Source organism: Megalobrama amblycephala, linkage group LG22 (assembly GCF_018812025.1).
Source record: "Megalobrama amblycephala isolate DHTTF-2021 linkage group LG22, ASM1881202v1, whole genome shotgun sequence".
Lineage (NCBI taxonomy): Eukaryota > Metazoa > Chordata > Actinopteri > Cypriniformes > Xenocyprididae > Megalobrama > Megalobrama amblycephala.
In genome coordinates, this window is record NC_063065.1 from 15961906 (window position 1) to 15979175 (window position 17270).

The 17270-nt window shown below is 40.1% G+C and overlaps 1 protein-coding gene across 4 annotated transcripts in view; it reads right to left on the minus strand.

Annotated features, from left to right (window-relative positions):
* col11a1a (collagen, type XI, alpha 1a) overlaps nucleotides 1–1529 on the minus strand; it is a 91543-nt gene extending 90014 nt beyond the window's left edge. For all 4 annotated transcript variants that reach the window (XM_048174622.1, XM_048174621.1, XM_048174619.1 and 1 more), the window contains exon 1: nucleotides 1187–1529. In XM_048174622.1, coding sequence (XP_048030579.1) covers nucleotides 1187–1307 — 121 coding nt within the window. In that variant the 5' untranslated portion in view covers nucleotides 1308–1529. The remainder of the gene's footprint in view (nucleotides 1–1186) is intronic.
* Nucleotides 1530–17270: the final 15741 nt, after the last annotated feature.

Sequence of the window (17270 nt, forward strand, 5' to 3'; positions counted from 1 at the left end):
AAGGGACAGATTTTACTTACAGTATATATTGTACAGACATATATCATTAAATTTACACAATATATATATATATATATATATATATATATATATATTTTTTTTTTTTTTTTTTTTTTTTCAAGTGCATTATTCACATTTCCATATTCCTGTAACCGAAAAGAGAAAATCATTTGTTGCACTTCTTATGATCAGTCACGCCCATTGTAAATTGGACCTCCCAGGTGTCAGTTACTATAACTCTAATTATTATCATAATTAAAGATTGTAAGATAGCTTATAAAACAAAAAAGAATCATGCCAGTGTGGTCAGAACTTCACAATGAAGTCTTATGAGCATAAATTAGTATATCAATTACAGATAATCTCATTAATTCGCCTCTCTTTGAATGAACATCATTTGGCACACAACTTCATTCCCACAATCACACCATTCAAGCAGATACTTTTCCATTTTCTTTTCCTAAATGTAAGGCATGGATGTAAAACCCTGAGGAATTCCACCCTGCTAACCGTGTCCACACACACCTAACGGACCACAGGTTCAAACAAAGAGCTTTTTTTCCCCCAAAGTAAATCCTAAACTGTCTCTCCATGACACTCTCTTGACACATTCCTCATCTTCACCCTCTCGTGGAGTGCATTAGAACATAAAATACATAGACATAAAATAAAATCGCAAAAGTTTAGGTATATGCAAATTGAATGGGCAGAACAAACCAAGGCATGCGCAAAAGTCTGCTTGTAGGTGAATAGTTACATACTTTCACTACTAACTATTTAAAGACTCAGACCTTTTCTGCGTTTAACGTTGTAATCACGATCCAATCAAAGTCTAGTCATGTTACATGTTGTAGATAAGTAAGCTGAAGCATGATAAACCTGTTCAGAAAATTGCATTATTAATTGTATTTAACGCTTGTGAAATCCTTTGGGGAACTGGTGGCTTTATTTAAACGAATTGCACACACTACAGTCTTCTTCATTTCATCATTACAATGTCTTTTGGTTTCATGGGCACTTGTACTATTCTATCTTGTAGCACACACACACTCACACATATATGGGATGCAGATCTAAGATCACCTGTCTAAATCAAACGCGTTAAAATCCGCAGGCGCAAATGCGCATCTCCTATCTGACAGTCCCTACAACTTCATCAAAAGTTTGGAAGTCTATCTTGCCTTACCTGCTCTGACATGTGGAGCCTGCAGAACCAGGACGAGGGAAACTGTGATGAATTTGAAAACAGTGGAATCCAAAAGCCACCTTTTCGTTTTCCACATTGGGGACCACCTTGGCCTCTCCATGGTTGGGGCGCCCACAAATGTGCACAAAACCCGGGGCGACCTCTGCTTATTTGTAAATGATCTCCCTTCTACAATCCCAAATGTGCCCGATCTGCTCTAAACAGCCATAGGTGAAGGGTATTTTGTTTCGCCGGGCCCCCTTCGATCCTCCTTTCCTTGCGCCCAGCCTTCAGACTGGAGGGAATCGGGCTTTAATCAAAATGAGACGCGGAGCGCTCGATCGCCTCACCGTCAAGAGGGCTGGACCCAGACCCTGGATCACAGGAAAATGACAAGGGAAAAACACCCCGATTAGCAAATCACGGAGCTTGAAAGTTGGCTTGGGATCCACCCATCAGATTTCCAAAGCCTCCCCTGGTCGCCCTCTTGCGCGTCCCCCCATGAAAGCCGGTAGAAATTTCCCTGGAGTAGCCTGGGAATGAGAAAGAGAGAGAGAGAGAGAGAGAGAGCCAACATGCAAGCAATTCCAAATCTTTGTTAGTTTTAGGATTAGGCATATTTGCATACCAACAAAATAGTGAAAAATTATAACTTTAATGATAACATAAACAAACATGCTTACCAGATAATGTAACCTATATTGTGTTATGTATATTTTACATTTAACTATACCATATCAGCGTCGCCCAGGACAACGGTCATTATTCAGAAATATTTGACGCTTGGTGCAGCGACTGACCAACCAGTATCAAGTATTCCAGAAAGCTGTGTAATGTTTCATGACGAGTCAACATTTTTAAATTAGCATTAACTTTGCATAGCACTAGCATACCGGATTTAACATAGGCCTACCTTCGTCAACTGTTTTTATTGTTATTACGAATTTCATTAAGGTTATTGAGAACCTTTGATGAAATCCATGAGAAATTCAACAACTCTTGGTTTTGAATGTCAATAGGCAGGGAAAAAAGTATAAAAGACGATAAAGTAGGCTAATAAAACGAAAACACCTTATGTTTTGCAAACGTTTATTCTTCAAGAGTGCATGTGGAGGTTGTGTGGGAGGGGCTAAGTTTGACTGACAGCCCATCACTTTTCCCAGTTTCATTCCTTCACACTTAAGCACAACGTAAAGGCAGCGAAATTAATTAATTAGCCACATAATGACTGAAAATCAGAGTCAAACATAAACAAACCAAATATGAATAAAATGATGCCATACTTTTTTTTTTTATGTGATTCATTCCGTTTTTTGAAAAATATATTTGGCATATATTTGGTTTGCTGTGTCAAATGTGATCAATAGGCGTTTCAAATAGTGTAAAGCCTAAATGCCATGCTAGTTTGAAATGGAATAGTTCAACATTATAGCCTATATGAACTTGTGAATGAATCAATCATTTAGTTTATCTGCTTTTAAAATGTTGTATGAATAAAATGAACGACTCGCTCTGCGAACAAATGGCACGCAGCCAGCTCGTGATCCATGCCAGAAATCATTTTTGTTAGCATGCCAAATCTCTTCTTTACGAATAAGTAATGAGTCAATTAATTAAATAATGGATAAAAGAAAGAATAAATGACTGTGGCACTTACATGAAGATTCAAAATCAATAAAATGATTAATACAAAATCAGTGAGGTAATTAATCTTCATAAAAATACAAAAGCATTATGTCATCACCGCAGGGCAAGTTGGAACTGCATGAACTGTCTGCAGAAACATGCAAAGTATCTTCAGATTCTACGATAAGATTATTTGCATGCAATAACGCCTGTGATCATGATTATATGGTCTGATTTGGTGACAAAATGATTTATCAACTACCAGACCAAAATATTACAATATTTATCCTTTACATATGTCTGTTGCATCCCAAAGGGCTAAATTTTTTGACTCTTATTGATTATAATGAAGTGCATTTCTAAATTCTTTGCAGGAATCTTTCACTGTGTTGATGGACGCTGCCAGATCTCAAAGGTCAAAACACATTCTGACAGTTACATGACTCTGATATAACAAATTAGCATTCTTATATATACATATATATCATGTAGTGTGCAGTGCTCTGGTGTGACCAAGGTGGATAAAGTGGAAAGTTATCATAATTACATAAATAAAAACATAAAAAGTGCTCCTCATTGCCAAGAACATGTGTTAAGATGTGAGCAGAACAAGATCTTATTTAAACATATATAATCCTGACATATCAAATGATGTAGTTATGCATGCTTTGAGCAAGAGGCAACTTTTAAGTGTGTTTGCATTTTTATCTGCAGTGACACATGACTTGGCTCAGTCCTTGTTACATCTCTTCGCAATAGTAAATTCAGAGATGGTTCAAAATCTTATGATCTTATGACCTTAAACAGGCAGACTATAAATAAATAAATAAATCAAATCCAAATAAATGCATATACTACAATACAATTAATTACATGTTTTATGTTTGTGGAAACACACATTGCTTTTTTATTGGCATCTACTGTATGGTTCCACGGAGAACTTTTAACTTTCCATTCCACAAAAGGTCAAAAGTTTGTTTATAGTGGAAAAGGGTTCTTTAGATTCCTAAAACATTCCTCGCATTAAAGGGGACCTATAATGCCCCTTTTACAAGATGTAATATCAGTATCTGGTGTCCCCAGAATATGTCTGTGAAGTTTCAGCTCAAAATACCCCACAGATCATTTATTATAGCTTGTCAAATTTGCCCTGTTTGAGAGTGACAAAAACACGCTGTTTTTGTGTGTGTCCCTTTAAATGCAAATGAGTTGCTGCTTCCAACCGTTTTCCAGAAGAGGGCGGAGCTTTAACAGCTCGTACTTCAGTTGCTCAACAACAACAAAGCTGGAGAATCTCACGCAGCCAAAATGAGAATCGTCAGTAACGGTGTTCAGCCTTACATTGTTCAAACAGGAGTCGGACACTGATGGAGAGACTCAGGAAGAAGTTAAAACTTTTAGAATGCAACTGGATGTTTCTGAAAGGTTAGTGGATAAATTTATGTAGTTGCTCTGGAGTTGATTCAACTCATAGACTAGCATGTGCCCTCATGTTAATTTTTTGTGCAAATCCAGGGTTGAACTGATCCTCGTTTGTGAAGCAGTCCAGCGTAAAATGACGGCATGGTAAGGGAAAGTTCACCCTAAAATGAAAATTAAGTAATCACTTATTGTCCCTGATGTTGTTCTAATATGCCTTCTTTCTTCAATCGTCTCGCTCACGCTCGTCCATATAATGGCAGTGAATAGCGACCAGCATCAAGCTTTTTAAAAAAGATGTAAAAGTATCAACGAGATGAACAAAAACATAACATGAAATACAAACACGACGGATATATTCACCTTCAGAGAAGAAGGTACGTGAGTTGTATTTCATGTCGTATTTTTGTTAATCTTGATTTCTCACAGCTTGTGTGCTTTTTCTGGGCGAGACGGAGTGAACTCAATAATTTAGTTAAATAATACATTGAATTTCAGTTTGTTTTTAACTAAACCCTATCATATACCCCCAGAACACTTGGAATATATGGTACATGCCACATGGGATCAGTTCTGTGATACTTTTGATGCTGGTTGCTATTCACTGCCATTATATGGACGAGTGCGAGCGGGACATTTTTTTTTTTTAATTCTATTTTTGTAGTCCATTAAAGAAAGAAAGGCATAGGGTATTAGAACAACACCAGGGTGAGTAAATGATTTCTTAATTTTCATTTTAGGGTGATATCCCTTTAATGTGAAGAACAATAGCATGATAATTCAGCATGATTATTTGACCTTAAAGGGTTAGTTCACCCAAAAATGAAAATGATGTCATTAATGACTCACCCTCATATCGTTCCAAACTTGTAAGACCTCCGTTCATCTTCAGAACACAGTTTGAGATATTTTAGATTTAGTCCGAGAGCTTTCTGTCCCTCCATTGAAAATGTATGTACGGTATACTGTCCATGTTCCAGAAAGGTAATAAAAACATCATCAAAGTAGTCCATGTGACATCAGAGGGTTAGTTAGAATTTGTTGAAGCATTGAAAATACATTTTGGTCCAAAAATAACAAAAACTACGACTTTATTCAGCATTGTCTTCTCTTCCGGAATCCTTTCCACTGAATTGATTCCAATGAACTGATTCCATTGAATCCTTTCATCTGTCGGTGTTGGTAATGCACTTTTACGTCACCGTGGTTGTTTTTGGCAATTAGGACATCCGCGACATTTTGAAGCATCGAAAATACATTTTGGTCCAAAAATAACAAAAACTACGACTTTATTCAGCATTGTATTCTCTTCCGGGTCTGTTGTCAATTCGCATTCACGACTCCGCTTCTTCTTCTTCTTTCCTGTTTTACGGCGGTTGGCATCCAGCTTATTGGTGCATTACCGCCCCCTTCTGCTCCGGAGTGTGGTTCACGACTCCGCAGTGACGCTGCTGATGTTAGACGCTGTTGATGTGTTATCCGGTGCGCCCGAGCTTCGTTTACAGTCTGAGGGAGACGCACGCTGTATTCAAGCTATTCTACATTGTTTGTATTTTGGCATTGCTATATTTTTTAAAATGGTGCGTAAGTGTGCATGTTGCGGATGTCCTAATCGCCACAAACAACCACGGCGATGTAAAAGTGCATTACCAACGCCGACAGATGAAAGGATTCAATGGAATCAATTCAATGGAAAGGATTCCGGAAGAGATGACAATGCTGAATAAAGTCGTAGTTTTTGTTATTTTTGGACCAAAATGTATTTTCGATGCTTCAACAAATTCTAACTAACCCACTGATGTCACATGGACTACTTTGATGATGTTTTTATTACCTTTCTGGACATGGACAGTATACAATACATACATTTTCAATGGAGGGACAGAAAGCTCTCGGACTAAATCTAAAATATCTTAAACTGTGTTCCAAAGTAGAACGGAGGTCTTACGGGTTTGGAACGACATGAGGGTGAGTCATTAATGACATAATTTTCATTTTTGGGTGAACTAACCCTTTAAGTGAAATTGTACGGGGGAAAACTTTTCACAGACACACACTAACCAGCCACTAGCTTCTGTCCATCAGAGTCTAAACACACAGAGCCTGAGGGAGTATAAAGGGCTCTTTCTGTCTCAGCTCAGGGCCAGAGCGGACCGAGAGCTCAGTCACTCAACATACAACCTGTGCTCTGTGCTCAACAAAGAACTCCCACAGAACACATTCCCTTAACCTGGGGAGTGAACTTTAACATGGGAAACAATCGAAAATTGTAAGTTTGAGAAGACTCCCTGAGGTAAAAATTTCTAGACAGCGGCAGGACTGTCATTCTGGAATTGTGAGCCGGTTATTTTCACTGTGGTCTACCATGGTGGGTACCAGAATGAATACTGGTTAAATATCGCTTCCATTTTAAGAGCGTCTACATCTGTAATGTCCACATTGTGCATGGTGGAAGCCAAAGGGGGGGACTGTTGCTAACTTTATTTGAGTAAATATACATAATTAGCCTACACAAGCTCTAAATAGCTGAGGTTCATAAATGCGCAGACCTTTGTTGTGATGCCATTAAGAATTTAAAAAGCCCATGCTAAATGTTTAAGAAATCAAAAAATGCTGGGTTGTTTCAACCCATGTTTGGGTCAAATATACACAATTTTTTAAATAAATTTTAAACCCAACAGTTGGGTTTGTCAAAATCTCCATTAATATAACCCCCTTTTCAAATCGTTCTTACACCCTTGATCTCAAACATACTTTACAGGTGGTAATGGCTCTCTTCTCATGTTTAGCAGTGGTTGGAAACTCACCTCAGGGCCCTCACAGTTATTCATATGTGGGTTGCAGATGTTAAATCTCACAGTAGTTCATTCACTCTTACTCAGGAATACCATTTTGTCTGGGCAAGCATTCTACACCTAATGAAGCATCAAGTCCATTCCTTCAGATGTATAGAACATTACTCCAGACTCAGTGGTGTTAAAACAGGGACCTTATGTTTGGTTGCATCTAATACATTTATGAATTAACTGTTTTCTGTTTGCCTCAGTTGCCAAGGTTAAAACTGAGACTTCGAATAGACACTTCTGTAACCATAACTTAATAAAAATAAAACATCTAGAATTTAAGGTTGGACAAAATTCTGAATTTTTGAACTGGTTCCCTTTCAATGTATGACTTTGGAATTTGAACTCAAATTGCCATGCTTTAAGCTCAGGAAAAAAGAAAAAGAAAAAAAAAATCAGTGTTCAATTGGAATGACAAGAAAAGGAATTTACTGAATTGCAATTCATAAAAAGGGGTTAGTGAAATCCGATGGCTCAGTGAGGCCTCTATTGAGAGCAAAGCCACCAAACCTCTCAAGATCCATAAAGGTAATAAAAACATTTTTAAAACAGTTCAACAGACAGACAGCTCATGAGTTCAGTGGTTCTATCTTAATATTATAAAGCGATGAGAATATTTTTTGTGCTTTTTGTACTTTTCAACAATATCTCGTGATGGCCAATTTCAAAACACTGCTTCATGAAGCTTCTGAGTTTTACGAATCTTTTGTTTCGAATTAGTGATTCGGATCTCCTATCAAACAGCTATACTGCTGAAATCATGTGACTTTGGCGCTCCGAACCGCTGATTCGATTCGTAAAGCTCTGAAGCAGCGTTTTGAAATCAGCCATCACTAGATATTGTGGAAAATTCATTATTTTGTTTTTTTGGTGCACAAAAAGTATTCTCGTCACATTATAATATTAAGGTAGAACCACTGAACTCACATGAACTTTTAAATATGTTTTTAGTACCTTTATGGACCTTCAGAGTTTCAGTGGCTTTGCTCTTAATAGAGGCCTCACTGAGCCATCGGATTTCATCAAAAATATCTTAATTTGTGTTACGAAGATGGTCTTATGGGTGTAGAACGACATGAGGGTGAGTAATTAATGAGAGAATTTTCATTTTTCTGTGAACTAACCCTTTAACATTAAAAAAGACTAATTACTAATTATGCCATTTATCCTCTGATATGCAGAACATTTACATCCTATTTGATGCGTCAAATTTGTGATTGAATTGGAATTCATAAGTCATTTCAGTTCTGAATGGCACACAACCATGTCAGACTTTTGGATCAGGCTGACAAATGCCATGCAACAGCAAACTTCCAAAACCATATGAAGAACATATGCTATGATACATAAACCCACTATATTTAAAAAGCAGTTTGGTTTTAGCAAAGAAAAACCACACCAGGTTTTACATAGCTGTGACTGCTACAACACCCCGGGGTTGTTGAGGAGCACCAAGGACGTATGGTGAGTGAGAAAAAAAAACTGTAAAAAGGTCAGTGAGTCCGTCGTTGGAGGTCAAACAAAATGATCCCAAATGGACCGCAGGAAGGGTGAGGTGAGCAGGAAGCACCCAGTGTCTTAGGACATGAGGTCCCAGGGAAAGTAGATGGGTGGTCTGGCACTGCAGGAGGGCATTCACAACCCCCGAAAGTAGCCGAAATGGACAAGCCCATGAAAGATCCATTCGTCAGGCTTTTTAGAACATGAAATACGATCTTGGCATCGATATGATCTGCCAGCGTCAGGGTGTCAGGGCCTTGGCATCACTTTCTAGAATTAGTCAAAAAAGACATCATATGAAAGATCAGATCATTTACTCTCCCATTACACACTTCAGTAAGGCCACAGTCCATCAACCTCATCTTTTCCCTGCTGTCACTCTCTCCACTGCTTACTCACACTTTTTAGAAATATATCCCATAAAGTTTAACAAGTGTATAATTTAAACACACAAAGGAAGAAGGCTCTTGAGTGCTCCTGCAAACTTTATGTTTTATTTATCCAAGCAGATAAAAGTGTGTCTGTCTCCAAGCGCTTATTTAAAGAACTTCCTCAGTAAACATTTAAGGGGACCACACATTGTCTACCCATCTGGCTCAGGGTAATGGAAATGCATTTACATTTCTTGAGAAGTCTTCACAAGTAGCCTAACCTAACCTAAAATCCCAACATTAATTTAAGTTGTTTCTTTAAAGGTTATTATATACTCTTGTCATGACCATAAACATTTGTGGGAATGTAGAGACTTTAATATAACTTGAATTATATTAAATTTATATTAAATTACATTATAAATAAAATATAACCAACACTCATAATCATCTGTCAGCATGCTTATAAGTTTTTTTAAAGTATAGTCAAGTTCTACAACACCGGACTACCCAGGCCTGGAGATTTATTAACATAATTTTGTAATAACAAAAAATATAGATCAAGTATGACAATTACTGCATGGGAGTCTTATATCTTCAGGATTTTTCAACACTCTCACAGCTTAATGTACACAACACATTCCTCTCCAGCCCTTACAAATGAAGAAGTGCCTCATATACACTCCCCTGAGCCAAGACAGAACCTCTCCCTCTTTGTGTTTAATACATTACCAGATATATAGATAGATAGACAGACAGACAGACAGACAGACAGACTGGTCGAACACTGGAACGGCAGACAGATAGATAGACAGACAGACAGGTCAAACACTGGAACGACAGACAGACAGACAGACAGGTCAAACACTGGAATTACAAACAGACAGACAGATTGGTGTCAAACACTGGAACAACAGACAGACAGACAGACAGATAAATAGGTGGACAGATTGGTGTCGAACACTGGAACGACAGACAGACAAGCATATTGGTGTCGAACATTGGAATGACAGACAGACAGACAGATAGACAGACAGACAGACAGACAGACAGATTGGTGTCAAACACTGTAACAACAGACATACAGACAGACAGACAGATTGGTGTTGAACACTGGATCAACAGACAGGCAAACAGATAGACAGACAGACTGGTCAAACACTGGAATAACAGACAGACTGACAGATAGATAGATAGACAGACAGACAGGCTGGTCAAACACTGGAATGACAGACAAACAGATAGACAGACATATTGGTGTGGAACACTGGAACGACAGACAGACAGACTGGTCAAAGACTGGAATGACAGACAGACAGATAGACAGACAGATTGGTGTCGAACACTGGAATGACAGACAGATAGACAGACAGATTGGTGTGGAACACTGGAACGACAGACAGACAGACTGGTCAAAGACTGGAATGACAGACAGACAGATAGACAGACAGATTGATGTCGAACACTGGAATGACAGACAGATAGACAGACAGATTGATAGACAGACAGACAGACAGATTTGTATCGAACACTGGAACGACAGACAGATAGACAGACAGATTGATAGACAGATAGACTGGTTGAACACTGGAGTGACAGACAGACAGATTGGTTTTGAACACTGAATGACAGACAGATAGACAGACAGATTGATAGACAGACAGACAGACAGAGAGACTGGTTGAACGCTGGAACGACAGACAGATAGACAGATTGGTAAAACAACTGGAACAACAGACAGACAGACAGATTGGTAAAACAACTGGAACGACAGACAGACAGACAGACAGATAGACTGACTGGTGTTGAACACTGGAACGACAGACAGACAGACAGACTAGTCAAACACTGGAATGACAGACAGACAGATTGGTGTCAAACACTGGAAAGACAGACAGACAGACAGACTAGTCAAACACTGGAATGACAAACAGATTTGTGTCAAACACTGTAACAACAGACAGACAGACAGACAGACAGACAGATTGGTGTTGAACACTGGATCAACAGACAGGCAAACAGATAGACAGACAGACTGGTCAAACACTGGAATAACAGACAGACTGACAGATAGATAGATAGACAGACAGACAGACAGACTGGTCAAACACTGGAATGACAGACAAACAGATAGACAGACAGATTGGTGTCGAACACTGGAATGACAAACAGATAGACAGACAGATTGGTGTCGAACACTGGAATGACAGACAGATAGACAGACAGATTGGTGTGGAACACTGGAACGACAGACAGACAGACTGGTCAAAGACTGGAATGACAGACAGACAGATAGACAGACAGATTGGTGTCGAACACTGGAATGACAGACAGATAGACAGACAGATTGATAGACAGACAGACAGATTTGTATCGAACACTGGAATGACAGACAGATAGACAGATTGATAGACAGAGAGACAGATTTGTATCGAACACTGGAACGACAGACAGATAGACAGACAGATTGATAGACAGACAGACAGACAGACTGGTTGAATATTGGAGCGACAGACAGACAGACAGATTGGTAAAACAACTGGAATGACAGATAGACAGACAGACAGATTGGTTTTGAACACTGGAACGACAGACAGACAGATAGACAGACAGATTGGTGTTGAACACTGGAGCGACAGACAGATAGACAGACAGATTGATAGACAGACAGATTTGTATCGAACACTGGAATGACAGACAGATAGACAGACAGATTGATAGACAGACAGACAGATTTGTATTGAACACTGGAATGACAGACAGATAGTCAGACAGATTGATAGACAGACAGACAGACAGAGAGACTGGTTGAACGCTGGAACGACAGACAGACAGACTGGTAAAACAACTGGAACAATAGACAGACAGACAGACAGACTGGTTGAATATTGGAGCGACAGACAGACAGACAGACAGATTGGTAAAACAACTGGAATGACAGATAGACAGACAGACAGATTGGTTTTGAACACTGGAACGACAGACAGACAGATAGACAGACAGATTGGTGTTGAACACTGGAGCGACAGACAGATAGACAGACAGATTGATAGACAGACAGATTTGTATCGAACACTGGAATGACAGACAGATAGACAGACAGATTGATAGACAGACAGACATACAGACAGATTTGTATTGAACACTGGAACGACAGACAGATAGTCAGACAGATTGATAGACAGACAGACAGACAGACAGAGAGACTGGTTGAACGCTGGAACGACAGACAGACAGACTGGTAAAACAACTGGAACAATAGACAGACAGACAGACAGACTGGTTGAATATTGGAGCGACAGACAGACAGACAGACAGATTGGTAAAACAACTGGAATGACAGATAGACAGACAGACAGATTGGTTTTGAACACTGGAACGACAGACAGACAGATAGACAGACAGATTGGTGTTGAACACTGGAGCGACAGACAGATAGACAGACAGATTGATAGACAGACAGATTTGTATCGAACACTGGAATGACAGACAGATAGACAGACAGATTGATAGACAGACAGACATACAGACAGATTTGTATTGAACACTGGAACGACAGACAGATAGTCAGACAGATTGATAGACAGACAGACAGACAGACAGAGAGACTGGTTGAACGCTGGAACGACAGACAGACAGACTGGTAAAACAACTGGAACAATAGACAGACAGACAGACAGACAGATTGGTAAAACAACTGGAACGACAGACAGACAGACAGACAGATAGACTGATTGGTGTTGAACACTGGAACAACAGACAGATGGACAGACAGACAGATTGGTGTCAAACACTGGAACGACAGACAGACAGACTGACTAGTCAAACACTGGAATGACAGACAGACAGATAGACAGACAGATTGGTGTCAAACACTGGAAAGACAGACAGACAGACAGACTAGTCAAACACTGGAATGACAAACAGACAGACAGATTTGTGTCAAACACTGGAACAACAGACAGACAGACAGATTGGTGTTGAACACTGGAACAACAGACAGACAGACAGATTGGTGTCAAACACTGGAACGACAGACAGACAGACAGACAGATTGGTGTTGAACACTGGAACAACAGACAGACAGACAGATTGGTGTCAAACACTGGAACAACAGACAGACAGACAGATTGGTGTTGAACACTGGAACAACAGACAGACAGACAGATTGGTGTCAAACACTGGAACGACAGACAGACAGACAGACAGACAGATTGGTGTTGAACACTGGAACAACAGACAGACAGACAGATTGGTGTTGAACACTGGAACAACAGACAGACAGACAGATTGGTGTCAAACACTGGAACAACAGACAGACAGACAGATTGGTGTCAAACACTGGAATGACAAACAGACAGACAGATTTGTGTCAAACACTGGAACAACAGACAGACAGACAGACAGACAGATTGGTGTCAAACACTGGAACAACAGACAGACAGACAGATTGTTGTCAAACACTGGAACAACAGACAGACAGACAGATTGGTGTCGAACACTGGAACAACAGACAGACAGACAGACAGATTGTTGTCAAACACTGGAACAACAGACAGACAGACAGATTGGTGTCGAACACTGGAACAACAGACAGGCAGACAGATTGGTGTCAAACACTGGAATGACAGACAGACAGATAGACAGACAGACAGATTGGTGTCAAACACTGGAACAACAGACAGACAGACAGACAGACAGACAGACAGATTGGTGTCAAACACTGGAACGACAGACAGACAGACTAGTCAAACACTGGAATGACAGACAGACAGATAGACAGACAGATTGGTGTCAAACACTGGAACGACAGACAGACAGACGGACAGACAGACAGACAGACAGACTGGTGTCGAACACTGGATCAACAGACAGACAAACAGATTGGTGTCGAACACTGGAACAACAGACAGATAGACAGATTGGTGTTGAACACTGGATCAACAGACAGACACATTGGTTTTGAAAACTGGAATGACAGATAGACAGACAGACAGACAGACAAACAAATAACAGACAGACAGACAGACAGACAAGCAGACAGACAGACAGACAGACTGGTGTCGAACACTGGATCAACAGACAGACAAACAGATAGACAGACAGACAGACAGACAGATTGGTGTCGAACACTGGATCAACAGACAGACAGACAGATTTGTGTCAAACACTGGAACAACAGACAGACAGACAGATTTGTGTCAAACACTGGAACAACAGACAGACAGACAGATTGGTGTCAAACACTGGATCAACAGACAGACACATTGGTTTAGAAAACTGGAATGACAGACAGACAGATAGACTGATTGGTGTTGAACACTGGAACAACAGACAGATGGACAGACAGACAGATTGGTGTCAAACACTGGAACGACAGACAGACAGACTGACTAGTCAAACACTGGAATGACAGACAGACAGATAGACAGACAGATTGGTGTCAAACACTGGAAAGACAGACAGACAGACAGACTAGTCAAACACTGGAATGACAAACAGACAGACAGATTTGTGTCAAACACTGGAACAACAGACAGACAGACAGATTGGTGTTGAACACTGGAACAACAGACAGACAGACAGATTGGTGTCAAACACTGGAACGACAGACAGACAGACAGACAGATTGGTGTTGAACACTGGAACAACAGACAGACAGACAGATTGGTGTCAAACACTGGAACAACAGACAGACAGACAGATTGGTGTTGAACACTGGAACAACAGACAGACAGACAGATTGGTGTCAAACACTGGAACGACAGACAGACAGACAGACAGACAGATTGGTGTTGAACACTGGAACAACAGACAGACAGACAGATTGGTGTTGAACACTGGAACAACAGACAGACAGACAGATTGGTGTCAAACACTGGAACAACAGACAGACAGACAGATTGGTGTCAAACACTGGAATGACAAACAGACAGACAGATTTGTGTCAAACACTGGAACAACAGACAGACAGACAGACAGACAGATTGGTGTCAAACACTGGAACAACAGACAGACAGACAGATTGTTGTCAAACACTGGAACAACAGACAGACAGACAGATTGGTGTCGAACACTGGAACAACAGACAGACAGACAGACAGATTGTTGTCAAACACTGGAACAACAGACAGACAGACAGATTGGTGTCGAACACTGGAACAACAGACAGGCAGACAGATTGGTGTCAAACACTGGAATGACAGACAGACAGATAGACAGACAGACAGATTGGTGTCAAACACTGGAACAACAGACAGACAGACAGACAGACAGACAGACAGATTGGTGTCAAACACTGGAACGACAGACAGACAGACTAGTCAAACACTGGAATGACAGACAGACAGATAGACAGACAGATTGGTGTCAAACACTGGAACGACAGACAGACAGACGGACAGACAGACAGACAGACAGACTGGTGTCGAACACTGGATCAACAGACAGACAAACAGATTGGTGTCGAACACTGGAACAACAGACAGATAGACAGATTGGTGTTGAACACTGGATCAACAGACAGACACATTGGTTTTGAAAACTGGAATGACAGATAGACAGACAGACAGACAGACAAACAAATAACAGACAGACAGACAGACAGACAAGCAGACAGACAGACAGACAGACTGGTGTCGAACACTGGATCAACAGACAGACAAACAGATAGACAGACAGACAGACAGACAGATTGGTGTCGAACACTGGATCAACAGACAGACAGACAGATTTGTGTCAAACACTGGAACAACAGACAGACAGACAGATTTGTGTCAAACACTGGAACAACAGACAGACAGACAGATTGGTGTCAAACACTGGATCAACAGACAGACACATTGGTTTAGAAAACTGGAATGACAGATAGACAGACAGACAGACAGACAGACAGACTGGTGTCGAACACTGGATCAACAGACAGACAAACAGACTGGTGTCGAACACTGGAACAACAGACAGACAGACAGATTGGTGTCGAACACTGGATCAACAGACAGACACATTGATTTTGAAAACTGGAATGACAGATAGACAGACAGACAGACAAACAGACAGACAGACAGACAGACAGACAGACAGACAAACAGACAGACAGACAGACAGACAGACAGACTGGTGTCGAACACTGGATCAACAGACAGACAAACAGATAGACAGACAGACAGATTGGTGTCGAACACTGGATCAACAGACAGACAGACAGATTTGTGTCAAACACTGGAACAACAGACAGACAGACAGATTTGTGTCAAACACTGGAACAACAGACAGACAGACAGATTTGTGTCAAACACTAGAACAACAGACAGACAGACAGATTGGTGTCGAACACTGGATCAACAGACAGACACATTGGTTTAGAAAACTGGAATGACAGATAGACAGACAGACAGACAGACAGATTGGTGTCGAACACTGGATCAACAGACAGACAAACAGATAAACAGACAGACAGACAGACAGACAGACTGGTGTCGAACACTGGATCAACAGACAGACAAACAGATAGACAGACAGACAGACAGACAGACAGATTTGTGTTGAACACTGGTATAACAGACAGACAGACTGGTCAAACACTGGAACAACAGACTGGTGTTGAACACTTGAACAACAGACAGATTGGTCTAACACCAGACAGACAGATGTAAAGATGTCTTGATGGATTAATTTCATGCTATCTTTAATTAATTTCTTAATTAATTTCTTTTTGATATCCAGTTTCTGGAGGTTGCATCTAACCCAGTTCTTTCTCAGCATCCACATACCAAAAAGTCAAGTTCCGCCACTGGGCATGATGTTTAGTTGGCATGGCTGTGCCAATTATTTCATGCTCTCTGATGCTGTCAAATGCAATAACATAATCATCTGAAGAGAACGCTGCATGAAGTCTGAGGTTAAAATTTAGCTTAATATAATTACAGCTCATTGATTAGGAAGTCAAATGATGTGGGAGACTGACTCATAAAACTCATAGCCAGAAGACATTCATAAATTAATCAAAGTCCTTAAGCCTTTTTTAATTCCCATTATACAGTAGTATTAAAGGGTTAGTTCACCCAAAAATGAAAATAATGTTATTTATTACTCACTCTTATGTCGTTCTACACCCCTAAGACCTTCGTTCCTCTTTGGAACACAAATTAAGATTTTGCTGATGAAATCCGATGGCTCAGTGAGACCTCCATAGACAGCAATCCAAACTCTCAAGGTTCATAAAGGTACTAAAAACATATTTGAAACGGTTCATGTGAGTTCAATGGATCTATCTTAATATTATAAAGCGACAAAAGTACTTTTTGTGTGCCAAAAAAACGAAAT